This window comes from Sorex araneus, chromosome X, assembly GCF_027595985.1.
Source record: "Sorex araneus isolate mSorAra2 chromosome X, mSorAra2.pri, whole genome shotgun sequence".
In the NCBI taxonomy this organism is placed as follows: Eukaryota; Metazoa; Chordata; class Mammalia; order Eulipotyphla; family Soricidae; genus Sorex; species Sorex araneus.
The window spans coordinates 334710360-334727055 of NC_073313.1; the positions used below are offsets into that span (position 1 = coordinate 334710360).

Sequence of the window (16696 nt, forward strand, 5' to 3'; positions counted from 1 at the left end):
GCATGGAAACAGCCAGGGCTCACAGCAGCACAGTGGAAAAGGACCCTCAGTCATTGCTCTGAGTCTCTCTGGTTCAGCCTCTATGGTAAAACAGTGTGGAGACTTCTCAGAAAAAAAATGAATAGGCGTTGCAGGAGTAATACAGGGACTAAGGCACCTGCCTGAATATGGCTAATTCTGATTTGATCCCTGGCACTATGAACCATGACCCTTAACCATCATCAGGTTCAGCCCTGAAGAGCCCCAAGCACTGCTGTGTGTGTGTGTGTGTGTGTGTGTGTGTGTGTGTGTGTGGCCCTGGAAAGCGCTAGCCCCACTGAGTGGCTTGGGTAACTGTCAACACTGAAGGGCCAGAACAGCACTGCATGCTTGGGTGCTTGCATTGATGGGCCAGAATGACTGGCTGAGAATCATCAGAGGGAACCCTTGAGCCTCAGAGCACTACCTGGGACAAGGACACACACACACACACACACACACACACACACACACACACACACACACCCCAAAATTAAGAATATCCATATGACTCGATAATTCCCTTTCTGAGTATTTAGCCCAAGAATACTAAATATTAATCTCTATGATATAAACTTTATGGCATAAATTCCCTCCTATTTGATTCCTAGAACTAGACAGGACCATTCCTACCATTAATTTTGTGTTTATCCTTTCAGATTTTTAATACTTTAAAATCATATCAAGCATTTATGTATAATATGTGTATTACGTGTTGTGTGTATATTATATAAACTTGTTATATAATATATGTTTTTGCTAGACCATGCTATGTGTCACTACAATATTTTTGTCATTTATTAGTATTCTCTTTTTTTTTTAATTTTTGCTTTTTGGGTCACACCCAGCAATATTCAGTGGTTACTCCTGGCTCTGCACTCAAGAATTACTCCTGGTGTTGCTTGGGGGATACTTAGAAAAAATGTATTGGTTTTTAAATTCCGATTTAGAATAAAGCTAAAATTTTAATTTTTAAAATATCTAAAAACAAACATGAATTTTTAAAAAAGAAGTTGGCATCATATCTCTCGTTCAGTGTTTTCAAACCTAGGAAACATTATGAGTGGAGAAAGAACTATAGCTGAGTGGGTAGGACGTTTGCCTTGCACCCCGCCGACCCGGGTTTAATTCCTCCATCCCACTCAGAGAGCCCAGCAAGCTACTGAGAGTATCCCGCCCGCATGGCAGAGCCTGGCAGCTACCCGTGGCATATTCGATATGCCTAAAATAGTAACAAGTCTCGCTATGGAGACTTACTGGGGCCCACTCAAGCAAATCGATGAACAACGGAACTACAGTGCTACAGTATTTACAGATAAATAATTTTAACAAATTTATTGAAAATTTATTAATACCTATCAATAGGCAGAATATCCACTGAATACCAGTGAGACCCTTCATTTTACTTGGGCAGTTAAATGTCCTTTTATTCAATCCTAATATTTTAAGACTCCATAATCTCTGGGGTTTTTTAAAAAATATATATAATTTCGGCCCAGATATATTCAGAGCTGCTGAGAGTGAAGCGGACCCTCTGCACCTAAACACTTTGATTCCAGAGACCTAACACATTTGGGCATCCAGCGCAGCTTCTAATAGCAATGCACTGGGACTGCGATCTGGGCTGCAACTCTGTGCTGCCTGGGGGTGGATTTTTCCTCCCCACCCTGTCTTCCTGCACGAAAAATGGCAGCAGCAGCGGCGGCACCCACATGGCAGGTGCCATCTTCTAAGAGTCCTAACCCAGAGGTATTCGATTTTTACACTTGGGGCTCCTAGGGACTCATGGGAAGGGGGTGTAACCGGCACGCCCTCCGCCCAGATAAATTCGGAGCTGCTGAGAGTGAAGCGGACCCTCTGCGCCTAAAGACTTTGATTCCAGAGACTTCTCACAGCAATGCACTGGGACTGTGAGCTGGGCTATGTAATTTCTGGCAGAATTTTCCCTGGACTCTATACAGAAATCCAAAACTGCGCAGACGCTGCTGTGTCCGCACAACTTAACATCTATAAATGTCAGCAATGTGAAACAGTTCCTTTTGAACAGGTCTGACTTGGGGAGGAAACTCCAAATAATAACAGTGAGTTTTTGTTGAAATATTGAAGGTTATTAATGTAGCAGCCACCTCTCTGGACTGTGAACTAAGCAAAAGCCCACATCGGCCGAGAAGAGGAAATATCCCTCTTTCCAGGTTGTTTCCCATTTTCAGGGAGAAACGCGGCATGGCATACACCATACTATGAGGCACGGGAAGGGAGATGAGGGGGAAAAAAAAAAGGAAATGGAAAAAGAAAAAAAAAGAGTTATGTACTTGGAGCAGTGGGGCTACATATCTCTTCATTCCCAGCAATGGAAAACTAACTATCAAATGCTTCCTTGGTAGTAGGGCTGTCTTTCTTGGGTGGAAACTCCAATAACAATAGTGAGTTTTGTGTTGAAATATGGAACGCAATCAAGGTAAAGAGAAAATGAAGTTAAATTCATTAGTTATACAGTAGGGGGTGAGGGATGGGGGCGGGGGGTATACTGGGGTTTTTGGTGGTGGAATATGGGCACTGGTGAAGGGATGGGTGTTTGAATATTGTATAACTGAGACATAAACCTGAGAACTTTGTAACTTTCCACACGGTGATTTAATAAAAAGTTAAAAAAAAAAAAGAAAGCTAAATTTCCAGTAGTTTGAGGAATGCCCATATTATTTTCAAAAAAATACTTGAAACAGTCAGGATGAAATGAATTAGAAGGAGAGGGACAGACGTAGAATGATTACACTCATTTGTGGGATATAACAATATATAGTCTGAGACTAATAACCAAGGATATTATAAATAAGGGCGAAGAGGATTGGCTCCTGGTTGGAAGCCTGCCTCAGTTGCTGGGGGAGAAGGCAGCTGGATAGAGAAGGGACCACTATGACAACTCTAGTTGATAATCGTCACTCTGGATAGGAACTGCATGCTGTATTATGTAAAGGAATAATCATGATAACCTCTCAGTAACTACATTGCAAACAATAATATCCAAGGGAAGGGGGGCGGTGATAGACAGAAACAGAGACAGAGACAGACAGACAAAGACAGAGAGAGACAGAGAGAGTGAAGAAAAGTTCCAGCCATAGAGCATAGAGGCAGCTTGGGGGCAGGGATGGCAGGAAGGAAACTGAAGACATTGGTAGTAGAAAATGTATGCTGGTGGAGGGTTGGGTGTTGGGGCATTACGTGACTGAAACCATGAACAACATTGTAACTGTAGCTCACGGTGATTCACTATAAATAAATAAATAAATAGTAATCTGCTCTTCTGGCAGACCGACCCAATGAATGTGGAGATTTCCAAGTAGACGTGAAAGACTATATTGGGATAAAAGAAGTTTCTTCAAATTAACTCCAACCCTTCATTTTCCACTTTCTCCACAAATATGTTTTTGTTCTCCGCTGCTAGGAAAAAAATGTTACTTTTTGCATGCATTTCAGCATCTCTAAAGCCATCATTATCATGGCTGGGAAAGTGCAAACTAAGGTAGAATGCAGTGATATTGAACATATAGTGAGAGAGGAAAATATATATATATATATATATACATATATATATATATAATTTCTGTTGATGGGAGCAACTAGAATCTCTAGCTACATGTCTTAATTTTACACAAGAACTTATTAAAATATCAATAGCATGCTTACTGGTTAGCATCAGAGATACGTAACTTGCCATATTAAACTAAATGTGCTAGAGAGTAAACTGGGCACTCTTCATAGAATATCTTTAATTAAACTTTTTTGGGGGGTGTGGGTATTTCAGCCATACCTGCCAGTGCTGAGGGGCTACTCCCAGCTTGACACTCAGGGGACCATGTAGTACCAAAGATCACATGCGGGCCAAAACTATCTTTTCAGCTCTAAGGAGGTAATTCTCATCACACTTCATTTACAAGAAAGAATAGTTTAGGTTATGGAACTAATACCACACATACAAACAGCAGCTAAGTATGCAAATAAATTACTCTGATAAATTATAATTAGCGATCTCATTTGAGAAATTTTCCCATTGTTACACTTTTCTATATTATAAAATTTTATCAAAGTTTACAAAACCCAGCATGCACAGTGAGGATAGATAGTACTATTAGTGTATCATTCAAGAGTCTAACTTTTCTCCTAACAGACTGCAATCTTTCAGAAAACAAAAGCCTTTGACTTACTTATATATCTTTGCTACTCCAAATTCATTTATGTAGAACAGAAATTCAAAAAGCATTTATTGGATGATTAAATGAACATTAATATTTATGTTAGCATATGCAAACAAGAGTATTGAGTGGTTTAGCTATCACTTATTCATTCATTCAGCTAATATATTTGAATACCTACTACATAGCAAGTACTATTGTTGCTACCAAATACAATCAACTATTCTTCTTCATAGACTTTACACAATTCAAGAGGAAAATTTAACTGGATTTTGCAACTGTCCCTTACAATAAACTTTGAAACTTGATGCAAATGTGCTAATTTTTCCATACACATTTGGATTGAATACAACACTGTGAATTTCCATTAACCATTAAAAAATCCAAGTGCCTAATCAAAATCACGGAGGCAAGATGACATGGATGAAAGGAGGAAGTATGTGTGAGGCAAAGGAAAAAATGCATACAACTGCATATGTGACTTGTACTTAATTTTCAAGAAACAGGTAACTCCTAAAATATTTTCATGAAACAGAGATAAGAGAAAGAAGTCAATCTACTCTAATAATACTAAAGTAACACTGAATTACAACCACATACGAACAATACAGAAAAGTAATCTCACAGGTCTGTGTTACTTACTTATGCTCGTACCTATAAATGAAAAAAAAAAAAGACTAAAAATTCAAAGAAATTATTTTCACAAGGTATTATACAGAAAACAGTAGTGTATCTCATACAGTTGAATTGATCTTAAAAATGCATTGATGACCCCCAAGTACTGCTGAGATAGCCCTGCTGGTCCTAGGCACAGCAGCATTGGAGCTCACTGCATCCTCAGATCCTAGCAGTCAATAGTAGAGTCAGTTGGCGAAGAATCAGCGGAAGTAGCCTTCAGACCTCCTGAGCACCACTTGGGAGCTCTTCTCCCCAGAAAATTCAAGGATGGCTTAATATTTTACCAGTGAAATTCACCACATGTATTAATTACATCAAATGCATCTACATATTTGGGGAAAAAATTCAGCAAGATTCCAAAACCAAGCTTTTATTTTAAAAAAAATGTTAAAAAGGTCAGGAGTCTCAAAAAATTAAATAGAAAATAATTTTTGCTTTTTGGGTCACACCTGGCGATGCACAGGGGATACTCCTGGCTCTGTACTCAGGAATTACTCCTGGTGGTGCTCAGGGGACCATATGGGATGCTAGAGATCAAACCCAGGTTGGCTGAGTGCAAGGCAAACGCCCTACCCGCTGTGCTATAGCTCCAACACCAGAAAATATTTTGAAACCTATTGTAATATCAGTCCACGGAAAAATTTTTAAACATATCATCTTATTGACAATAAAATATGGATGATTCTGAGAAATACTGTAAAACAGAGGATAGTGAGATATATAAATAGGAAGAAAAGAAACAAGTCATTATTTACAGACATTATAATCAAGTACATAGAAACTGTTTCATAAAACAAATAAAAAAACTTAATTAAAAAGAGTGAGCAAGGTGGCCAGATACAAAATAAATTTACAAAAATGATTATTTCCCCTCAAAACAGGGATTACTAATTAGAAAATAAAACTATAAGTATTTTGCTATCAATCTTAACAAAGAATATCCAAGATAGTTAAATTATAAATAATTTATATATTTTTTTGTTGTTTCATTTTGTTTTCTTTGGGGGGTATGCCAATATATTTTTTTGTTTCCATTTGTTTTCTTTGGGGGCTCTACCCAGAGACTGGGGAGGTGAGAAGGCCATCCTGGTGGAGCAGAGCACAGGGATGGTGGACCCAGTGTTTGGAAAAGAACAGGGCATCCTTCATGGAAGTACACACTTAAATCCTTTGAACTATTTCCCAAACGAAATCCTATTCATCCATGAATACGATGATTCATCATCTTAGAATTACTCCCAAAACTTAGTTATACACTCAAACAAAATTTAAAAATATCTAGATGCATTTTGTTTTATGAAATCAACCTAATCTTAACACATATAGGGAAAAATAACTCCAAAAATATTGAGGGAAATCTTAAACCGAGAATCAACAAAATTGTTTCATTCTTCATCTATTTACATTAAAAGGTCAAATGTTGGGGCTGGAGTGATAGCACAGCGGGTAGGGCGTTTGCCTTGCACGCGGCCGACCCAGGTTCGATTCCCAGCATCCCATATGGTCCTCTGAGCACCGCCAGGGGAGATTCCTGAGTGCAGAGCCAGGAGTAACCCCTGTGCATTGCCAGGTGTGACCCAAAAAGCAAAAAAAAAAAAAAAAAAAAAAAAAAGGTCAAATGTTATAAAATATTGAGGTCAGAAACAGATCATCTAAGTATGGCAATTTAGTTAATGTCTGAAATAATACCAGAAATCTATTATGTATTATAATCTGGGTGATCCATTATGTAATAAAATAGACTGACGAAACAATATATAACATAGATAAAATTTAAGCTGTATTTCTGCCTTATACTACATGCCATGAATGAGATAAAAATGGAATAAAATTAAACTCTAAATAAGAAAATGTTAATGGTACTATGAATTCTCTATGGTGTAGGATAAAGATATTTTTAATAAAACTAAAAATGCATAAATTATAATTTTGAAATTGATAATCATGTTAAAATAAAAAAATTCTGGGTTTTTTTTTTTTTGCTTTTTGGGTCACACCCAGCAGCGCACGGGGGTTACTCCTGGCTCTGCACTCAGGAATTACTCCTGGCAGTGCTGGGGATGCTGGGAATCGAACCCGGGTCAGCCACGTGCAAGGCAAACGCCCTACCCGCTGTGCTATCACTCCAGCCCAAAAAAATTTGTTTTTTTAATTTTTTGATTCTCTTTCTTGTGAAAGAAAACATAAACAGAACCTGATGACAAACGGGAAAAAAGATATCCAAAACATTATAAATTGTCAATGTTTATAATATAAAGAGAATTTCTGACATTTCTATTTCCAGCAAAGAAGAAAAAAGTACAAACTCTACACAACATTAAAAGAAGTTTAAAATTAGGAAATTTAAGAAAATAAAAATATCATATAATTAATCAATCCACATGGAGAAGTTATCAATAATCATAGAAATGCAAATTAATACAACCATCAGGTTAACAGAAAATAGAAATTAATAAAATTAAGTGGTATATATGTATTTTATGACTCAACAATTCCATTCCTGTTATAGAAATCATAGAAACTATGCAGTTAGACCAGAATGTCAACTACCATGCAGAGTGAAAGGTAATGAACTAGCTATACAGAGTGCAACGAGAATAGATATTAAAAATAGCACTGAATAAAAATTAAATAAAATAGAACTAGAACGTCTGAATAAATAACTTTATAACTTATTCTTATAAAGATAAATTAACTCGTATAATATAAAAGCACATATGTACACAAATGTGCTACACAGTTTTCGTATATAGTTTTCTACAAATACTACTATACACTGGCAGAATGACCATACAGTTTGTTAAAAGTACTATACTATTTGCATAAATTAAAAGCAGTATGATTAATAAATCCATTGGAGAAGTTATCACCACCATAATGATTCCAGAGTGCAGAGCCAAGAGTAGCCCCTGAGCATAGCCGGGTATGATCCAAAAACCCAAAATAAATAAATGCACATCTGAACACAAAAGCACTATACAGTTTTTAAAATCACAAACACAATCATATTAAGCACAACCAAATTAGTATACTTGGGGATGAGTATGATGAAAAGATACGACAGGAAATGATAATAGCATGTGACAAACTAAGCTGCATATGATTTAATTCACTATACATTGTCCATTTATTTAAATACCTTTGCACATATCTATATTTAGCTTCATCTTTATAGAACAAAATGACAACAAGGAGAAAAATCAGCAGAGAGGAAGAAGACCAGAGAGTCAAAAAGCAGTTAAGAGGTGGAAGGAGAGAGGAGAAGGAGAGGGAAGGAGAGGAAGTGATTCAATGCTTCATAAACCAATGAATGGACACAGGGTCATTACATCCCCAGACCAATGTCTCAAATTGTCTGGAGTAATGACTAATTGACACCTGGTTAAATATCAGAAAAAGGGAATTGAATAACAACCGGAAAAAATATAATAAAAACAAATATATCTCACTGCACAATGCTAAAAAAAAAAAAAGCATCAATACTAGACATGTTGTCAGTTGTCTTTACCTCAGCTCCAGAATTTTTTATTAGTGAATCACCATGAGGTACAGTTAAAAACTTAAAACTTTCATGTTTGCATTTCAGTCACACATTGATCATTTACATCCTTCCACCAGTGCCCATTCTCCTCCACCAATATTCCCAGTATCCCTCCCACCACCCCCACTCCAACCCCCACCATCCCACCTGGCATCTGCGGCAGGACATTCCTTTTGTTCTCTCTACTTTGGGGTGTTGTAGTTTGCAATAGAGGCATTGAGTGGCCATCATGTTCGGTCTATAGTCTACTTTCAGGACGCATCTTTCAACCCAAGTGGGTCCTCCCAACATTCTCTACTAGATGTTCCCTTCTCTGTCTCTGCTGCCTTTTCCCCCACCATGTGAGGCCAGTTTCCACGCTGTGGGGCACATCTCCTGGTTCTTATCTCTACTACGCTTGGATGTTAGTCTCCCATTTTGCTACTTTATATTCCACGGATGAGTGCGATCTTTATACGTCTGTCTCTCTCTTTTGGACTCATTTCACTCAGTATGATACTTTCCATGTTGATCCACTTACATGCAAATTTCATGACTTCATCTTTTCTAATAATTAGCTCCAGAATTTAATATTCCTGAGTAACACTATATCTGTGTATCTGCATGTATCACCAAGAAGGAAAGTACCACTCTTCAGAATACATTAATACAGTAATATTTCCCTCAGGAATATTCCCCTTTCCATAAGATTTACATGACACAAATAACTGTCTACAGAAAGAAAAGAGTAAAGATTTTTAAATATTATTGCAATATATAATGCTAATTAAATAACTAGATAATTAAGAATGGAAATATTAATGTCTCTAGGTTAAATCTGATTATATGTTGATAATTAAGAGAAATTAATGTCACTAACTACAGACTGGAGTGATAGCACAGCGGGTAGGGTGTTTTCCTTGCACATGGCCAACCTGGGTTCGATTCCCCCACCCCTCTGGGAGAGCCTTGCAAGCTACTGAGAGTATCCTGCCCACACGGCAGAGCCTGGCAAGCTACCGGTGGTGTATTCGATATGCAAGAAACAGTAACAACAAGTCTCACAATGGAGATGTTACTGGTGCCCGCTCGAGCAAATCTATGAACAATGGGACGACAGTGCTACAGAATGTCACTAACTGTAGAATAGTGGATGGAAAATAAAACACTCAAAAAGAAATAAATGTTTCTTAATAATCAATGAACATTCCTAAAATAGTTTCTCATTTATTTACTTTAATAAACTGAAAAACTATTAGAAACTTTTTTGTAGTTCAATAAGTAACTTCATTGGCAAAGCCAGACAAAAACTTACCAGGACAGAATATATATGCAGACATCGATAAACAGGAGAAAAATCCACCAACTCTTGAGCCCCGGGTACCTGCAAACAGTACCAAATTTATCACAAAATATTCAAACAAAGCTATTAATATAAATTTTATTCATTTTTACTCTAACGTGTAGAAATAAAATTTTCTAGCTTCTAAGAGAAGTAACAGAAAGCAAAAAGAAAAAAACTACGCTCTCAAAAATCTAGTTTTGGTATTTTAATGATGGAATTACTCAATTGGCAATATTACCAAAACAGGGACAGAGAGCAGAAGGATGGATAACAGAGCAGAGAAAAAGGTGTCACTAATTTTGCATCTGCAGCTCAAGCGGTATCTTGAACCTATTACCGCCAAAGGAAAATAAAAAGAAGCTTGGTATGTGACATTGATGACTTAACTTTGTCGTCTTCTTAGATAAATGGTAAGGTAGACCACATTTAAAAAAAAAAATGACTAAGTGGCAGGGCTGAGGAGTGAGTTCAACGACCTGGAGCATATGCTTTGCACGTGGAAGGCCAAGGTTCAAAATCTGGCACCATATACGGCCCCCCCAAGCACAGCCAGGAGAGATCGCCACTCACCAAGCCAGAAACAGCCACTGTGCATCACCGTGTATGACCCTAAATGCAAAAATCAAAAACACGAAAACTCAGTGGCGGTGGCTAAAATTAAAACTTGCTGTCCAGATAAATTCAGTGATTTTCCAGTCAGTTTCTGAAGGGCAAAGGGATTGATGAATGTTACCTAGGGGCTGGGGGGAGGGGGAATCATGAATGGAAAGGCAAACTTAGAAGTAAAAACAGGAAAGTATTATTAAAATAATCCATACACATAAAACTAGACCAAAAAAAATGTCAGGAAAGAACTGGTATACAGTCTGTTATGTGACTTGACAGTCGGTAAGTCACAATTTACCCCAGCCTCAATTTCTTTAGCTAGAAAAAGAAACTGTCTTTTGTGTAACAGGGACTTATTAGGAATAAAATAAAAAGAGAGAGAGAGAGAGAGGCCCAAAGTAAATATTGAACAAAAGAAAACGAAGCATAAAGTAACAGAAAAAGTTATGAAGTAATCAAAACAAAGGATAGACTGAAGTTTTTACCAGTAATTCATCAGAATACAAGCAGACATGTCTAAATTGGGTTGTGTTGACCAAGACTGTTCTCCCCTATTTCACGGAGTAAATCTTATTTCCTTGGAGAATATAGTTTCCTCACCAATCTGCTTTTCTTAATAAATATTAATCTACTTCAAAAGCATAATGCTTACTTTGTTTTTCCTCTGGAACCCTCATATCTTTGCAGATATTGATTCAAATTTATTCACTGTTGTGTTTGTTTGCCTTGTCTCCATAAGGGACAAAGTAAATCTATTTCAGAATCTGACAATGCCATATATTTTGGGCACTGAAAACAAACTTGTCCTATGGTTTTGTATGTCAATTACACCCCAGTTTTTAAAAAAATTATGCAAAAACTGACAATTAGGTGCTCAAGAACCTTTGCTCTGCTCCAAGTATATTCTTTGCATTGCAAAATTACCGAGAAAAATGTTATGCACAGTTGCGCACCACACAGCTAAAGAAAATATATGAAAGCGCATATGTATTACATAACTTCAAGACTATAAAGGATCTCTCAATTACATCTTAACAAGATAAAGGTGATTAATTTAGGCTCTCATTTTAAATGACCACCTCACTGAAAGAATCTTTATATATTTTCTTCCTTTGCAAAATGGAGTTTTGAAAGAAACTTATTTCACTGCACCAGAAAGCAAAGACTACTCACACAAATCCCTAGTTTTCAAAGAACAAAAGGAGAAACATTTCATAATGTTACCTTGAAAACATTATTTAAGCCACATTACGATTACACATGCAGGGGCCGGAGCGATAGCACAGCGGGTAGGGCATTCGCCTTGCACACGGCCGACCCGGGTTCGATCCCCGGCATCCCATATGGTCCCCCAAGCACCGCCAGGAGTAATTCCTGAGTGCAGAGCCAGGAGTAACCCCTGAGCATCGCTGGGTGTGACCCGAAAAGAAAAAAAAAAAAAAAAGATTACACATGCAGGGACCAGAGAGATAATCTAGTTGTAAGGCACTTGCCTTGCAAGCAGCCAATCCAGGTTCAATTCCCAGCATCCCATAAAGTCCCCCAACATTCTCCAGGAGTGACCCCTGAGCACAGAGCTAGAAGTAAGCCCCAAGCACTACTGGGTATGGCATCCAAATAAAAATAACAATGAACAACTAAATAATAAAATAAAATTACACATGCATATAAAAAATATAAGAAATGTTTAAAATTTTGATCAACATAAAAACAAAACTTTTCTTAAAATAGAACCAATGATTATAATTACTACAAATACATACATCCAAAATAATTTAGGGAAATTTTCTTAGCTACGACAACTTCTATCCTAACTTTGCTTCTTAGCTATGACAAATTCTATCCTAGCGACGCTCCTCATAAAGTTATCAATTTAGTTTTTCTTTGACTCAGAGTCAGTCTCATTCAACAGAAAAATGTTCTGAACCATTTCCCAGATATGCCCTTTCGCAGGGGAGGCCCTCCAATCTAGAATGAGCATCCAGGACTCGAGGTAAGTCTCCCTAAAAATCTATGGTGATTAGCAAATGGAAGTTCTTTACAAAACCAGAAATTCAGTAGCTAATGGGCTAGCACAAGTTTGCATAGGTCAACTGAAACTTACATATGTTTAGAGAGGGGACAAAGGCCCTTCCTGTCACCTCCAATAAATATTTATAACCAAACCTATTCTCTAGGAGGCTGTCTTGACATCATCATATTCAGCTTTCGACTGTTTAAAGTGTCCTGACCCGGAAGTATCGGCCCTGCTAGTTCTTAACCTCTGAAACCATAATCTTTATGGCCTTCTAATAGGACTGCTCTGAAAGCAGTATACCAAAATCTGGACAAACATTTAAAAAAAAAAAAAAAAGGAAAGAAAAGGCAGCACAGAATGGGGCTTCAGTTCCCAAACTTTAGCTCTCCCTCCAGAATAGCCTACTACTTAGAAGTCATCTTTCCTCCTGCTCCCTTCTGTGAGGGGCACTCGGGACACGGTAGGAGCCGCGAAGAGTGCTGTGAGGAGAAAGGTATGTCAAGCATGCACTGACTCATGTTGCTTTGAGCTCGACGTGTTTTCTCTGCTTCCACTAATGAAAAAGAATCACTTACGTCTACGGAAAGGCAAAAGGAGGAGAGCAACACACACTGTACGTGAAGGAATGCTACACTTTGGGAAGGATAAGAAATGAACTTTCAAACCTCGAAATAAATGGGTGTGGGGGAGAAGTGCCAGAACAAAAGGCGCTTTTCCCTCACCCGCGTAAATAAATAAGTCTCTTTCTGCAGTCCACATCTTGCTTCACATTTAAAACGCTAGCCTCCTGTCAAGGCTGTCTTCATCCCACTTCCTTCACTTGGCCCTTCCCTCAACTTGCAAAGAATGATTCAAGCAGGTTTAAGTTTCAGCTGGGGCAGAGGGAGGGGTCCAAGGACACTTTCCTAAAACTAACAATGATTGTCCCTAATGGTTTCTGTCTTCTAACAAAAGCCATGACTCTGTCTTTATCAGCTCCATCTAATTTTTCCTTTCCAAAGTAAATAACACAGCCCTTGCATTTTACACATGCTCGAGTTTGACAAATCATTATCGACTGAGACTATAACTGATAAGAGATAACTTTGTGGTAGGACGTTGTCATTTCCTCTCATAAGGGCTTTCTTTCTGAGATACAGAAACATGATTAAAATAGTTAAACATTTCCTCTGCCTGGCAGTCAGGAACTCAAGACATTAAGATACTGGAGTCTGTATTTTTCTAGTTCAAATAGATCTACGAAGATACCACAGTAGCCACAAACAGTACACTCAAGATTATTCTGCCTTTTTAACTAGTTGTTTTCCTTAAGAATACACATGAAATAATTTCATCACCAAGGACAGCAGCTGCCTAACTCCCTCTATACTTTCTGAACGGAGAGCATTAGTGCCTTCCTTCAACTCAAACCTTTATATTTAGGAAGGATATGTCTCTACCATAGAGATTCCTGAGTACAAATATCGGGAGTAAGCCCCAAGCACTGCAAAGTGTGGAGTGTGGCCCCGAAACAAACAAAATAATCTCAAGAAAAATGGAGGTTTCAATTTTGAAATGACATTCGAGTTTTAATAGATACACTGATTTAATATTGCTGCATCAACTCACACACACACACACACACACACACACACACACACACACACACAAAAGAGGAGTTGAATGTTAGCAGATATTTGTAATATCTTAAAAGGCTCCCCAATGAAGGGTGGCAGGGTTGGGAAGCATCTTTAATGACCAGATCCCTCCTTTACTACTGGGCTAGCCTAGCATTAGAAAAGGAGAACAGTACAAGAAAAGATTGCTTGCCGTTCTCCAATCAAGAAGGATAGCAAATGCACTATGAGAGACTTGCCTACAGTGCTGATAAAGAGAACACAAGAAAATAGAAATGCACTGGTATGCTCAAGCTCTGCTGTTCACACAACTGCCCCAGAAGACAGACAGATACACTCCCTCCCCCCCCCCCTCTCTCTCTCTCTCTCACACACACACACACACACACATATCCCACAGAGGTCATTACTTTTTCTCTTTAGAAATGCTTAAAGTAATAACTACCCCCAAAAAAGAGCAGGATAGAAATCTGCAAAGAATTTCAATATGCTTCTCACTAAAGTGAGTCATTTTCCTTTTAGAAAATACTTTGGGTTGCCACTTTACTGTATCTCAGTAAAATAAATGCAGAGACCTGATAGCCACTTAGGGGCATTAGTTAGATCTCAAGTCATTAAAAAGTAACCAACCATCATTCTAATGGGAGAAAATAACAAATGATTAGTGAAGAAACATTGCTTCTGCATTCAGAGGATCAACTTTGATAACTCGTATTATGTCCGGCATCCAAGAGACACTGGGCAAAATTTTTCAACAATGTGCTTTTCTTGTGTAGCTTACAAGGCTTCAGAGAAAAGAAGGGTAAAATTTATTTGGACATGAGCTTTCCCAAAGCTAGACTAAACACCAATGGTGCATAAATAGACCTGGGATTCCAAGTGACTATAATTAGCAAAGTGATCATCTGATATAGACAAACACTGAACCATTTGGTTGCACATCTGAAATTAAAGTTACATATCACATACCAAATTCTTTTTAAAAAAGTGCAAAAAAGGGGGAAAATCTTACTTTAAAACTTTTCTGTGCTTAGGCGGGGTGGGGAGCTGATGGGGTAGGGGAGTAGGGGGGAGGTATACTGTGATTCTTGGTGGTGGAATATGTGCACTGGTGAAGGATGGGTGTTCGAGCATTATATAACTGAGACTTAAGCCTGAAAGCTTTGTAACTTTCCACATGGTGATTTAATTAAAAAAAAAAAAACTTTGGGGCTGGAGGAATAGCACAGCGGGTAGGGCATTTGCCTTGCACGCGGCTGACCCGGGTTCGATTCCCAGCATCCCATATGGTCCCCTGAGCATCGCCAGGGGTGATTCCTGAGTGCAGAGCCAGGAGTAACCCCTGTGCATCGCCGGGTGTGACCCAAAAAGCAAAAAAAAAAAAAAAAAAAAATTTCTGCGCTTATATACATATGAGATTATCTTGACCAGGGACTGGAGAGATAGCACGAGGGCAAGGCTGTCAGAGATGAAACCCAAGGCCAAACAAAGGCAAGGTAAGCACCATACCTGCTGTACTATTGCTCCAGCCCGAAGTTGCTCTATCTGGCCAGGGAAAAATGTAGAGGAGTTAAGGTGCTGACTCAGCAAGCAGCAGAACCCAGTTTGGTCACTGGGACTGCATATGGTCCCCCAAGCACCACCAGGAGCACAGAATCAGGAGCAAAATTTGAGCACCACAAGGTGTGGTCCAAAATCCAAAACAATAACAACAACAACAACAACAAAAAACAAAGTTCCTATAAATATTTGTGTATTGGCTTGTATATGAAAATAATGGGTAAATGCTTAGGTATGATATTTCCAGGTCAAACAAAAAGTGTTATGTTTAATTTTGAAATACATTTTGCATTTCCACAGTAATATGTAAGAGTTTAAGTTGTTCTATACTTTGTCAGTAGACCATATTGTCAATAATTCTGTTTTAGCTCATTCTAATCGCTGTGTAATTGAAATAAATATTAATATATTTTGAAAAGAAAATATTAGAAATATTAAACTCACTGAGACATTAGCTGAATAAACTATAGGACATTAATGCATTATAAGAAATTATATTACATTACAATAATACAATAAAAAGATATGAACAGATGTGTATTAATTTTCAGGGTAAAATTTCAAGTGAAAAACTACAAAAACTACATGTACACTATCAATAATCAGGTGAGGAAGAAGGAAGGATATGTATACACACACGCAGACACACACACATACACACAATATCATGATCCTGGTTGCAAAAGAAGATAGAGCAGGGCAGAAAGAATAAATAGAACAAGATTTCACTGACTGAATCTTCTTACATAATATGACTTATTAAATTAGTAATGAGAGGAGAACTCAAAAAAAATACCCTAAAAGAAACCAATGATCCTAATTAAATGTCATTCTGGTAGCAATCATACAAAGAAAAACCATAGCCAAGTAGTATTTAAACAAATATTTTTGAACTATACAGCCCCAATGAAATGAGTTTTCCCAAAGCTAGACTATCTTATTTGTAAGATAAGAAGAACTGCAAGGAAATCTTGAGTTTTAAAAGTTTACTGGTTTATGACTGCTGAAACTACCAACATCTTGGTTTCTAAATATTAATCTCTAGTAAAAAGAACAAGAAATAACTGTCAATAGCTGATCCTGGAGCTGGGGGAGGATGCAGAATTAATTAAGAATATCTGACACCAGGAAAAAAAGGGAAGTGCT

The 16696-nt window shown here is 37.8% G+C and overlaps 1 protein-coding gene across 1 annotated transcript in view; it reads right to left on the bottom strand.

The window, feature by feature from the left end:
• EXOC6B (exocyst complex component 6B) overlaps positions 1 to 16696 on the bottom strand; it is a 565697-nt gene that overhangs the window by 313642 nt on the left and 235359 nt on the right. Inside the window, exon 8 of the mRNA XM_004609116.2 lies at positions 9722 to 9790. Coding sequence (XP_004609173.1) covers positions 9722 to 9790 — 69 coding nt within the window. The remainder of the gene's footprint in view (positions 1 to 9721; positions 9791 to 16696) is intronic.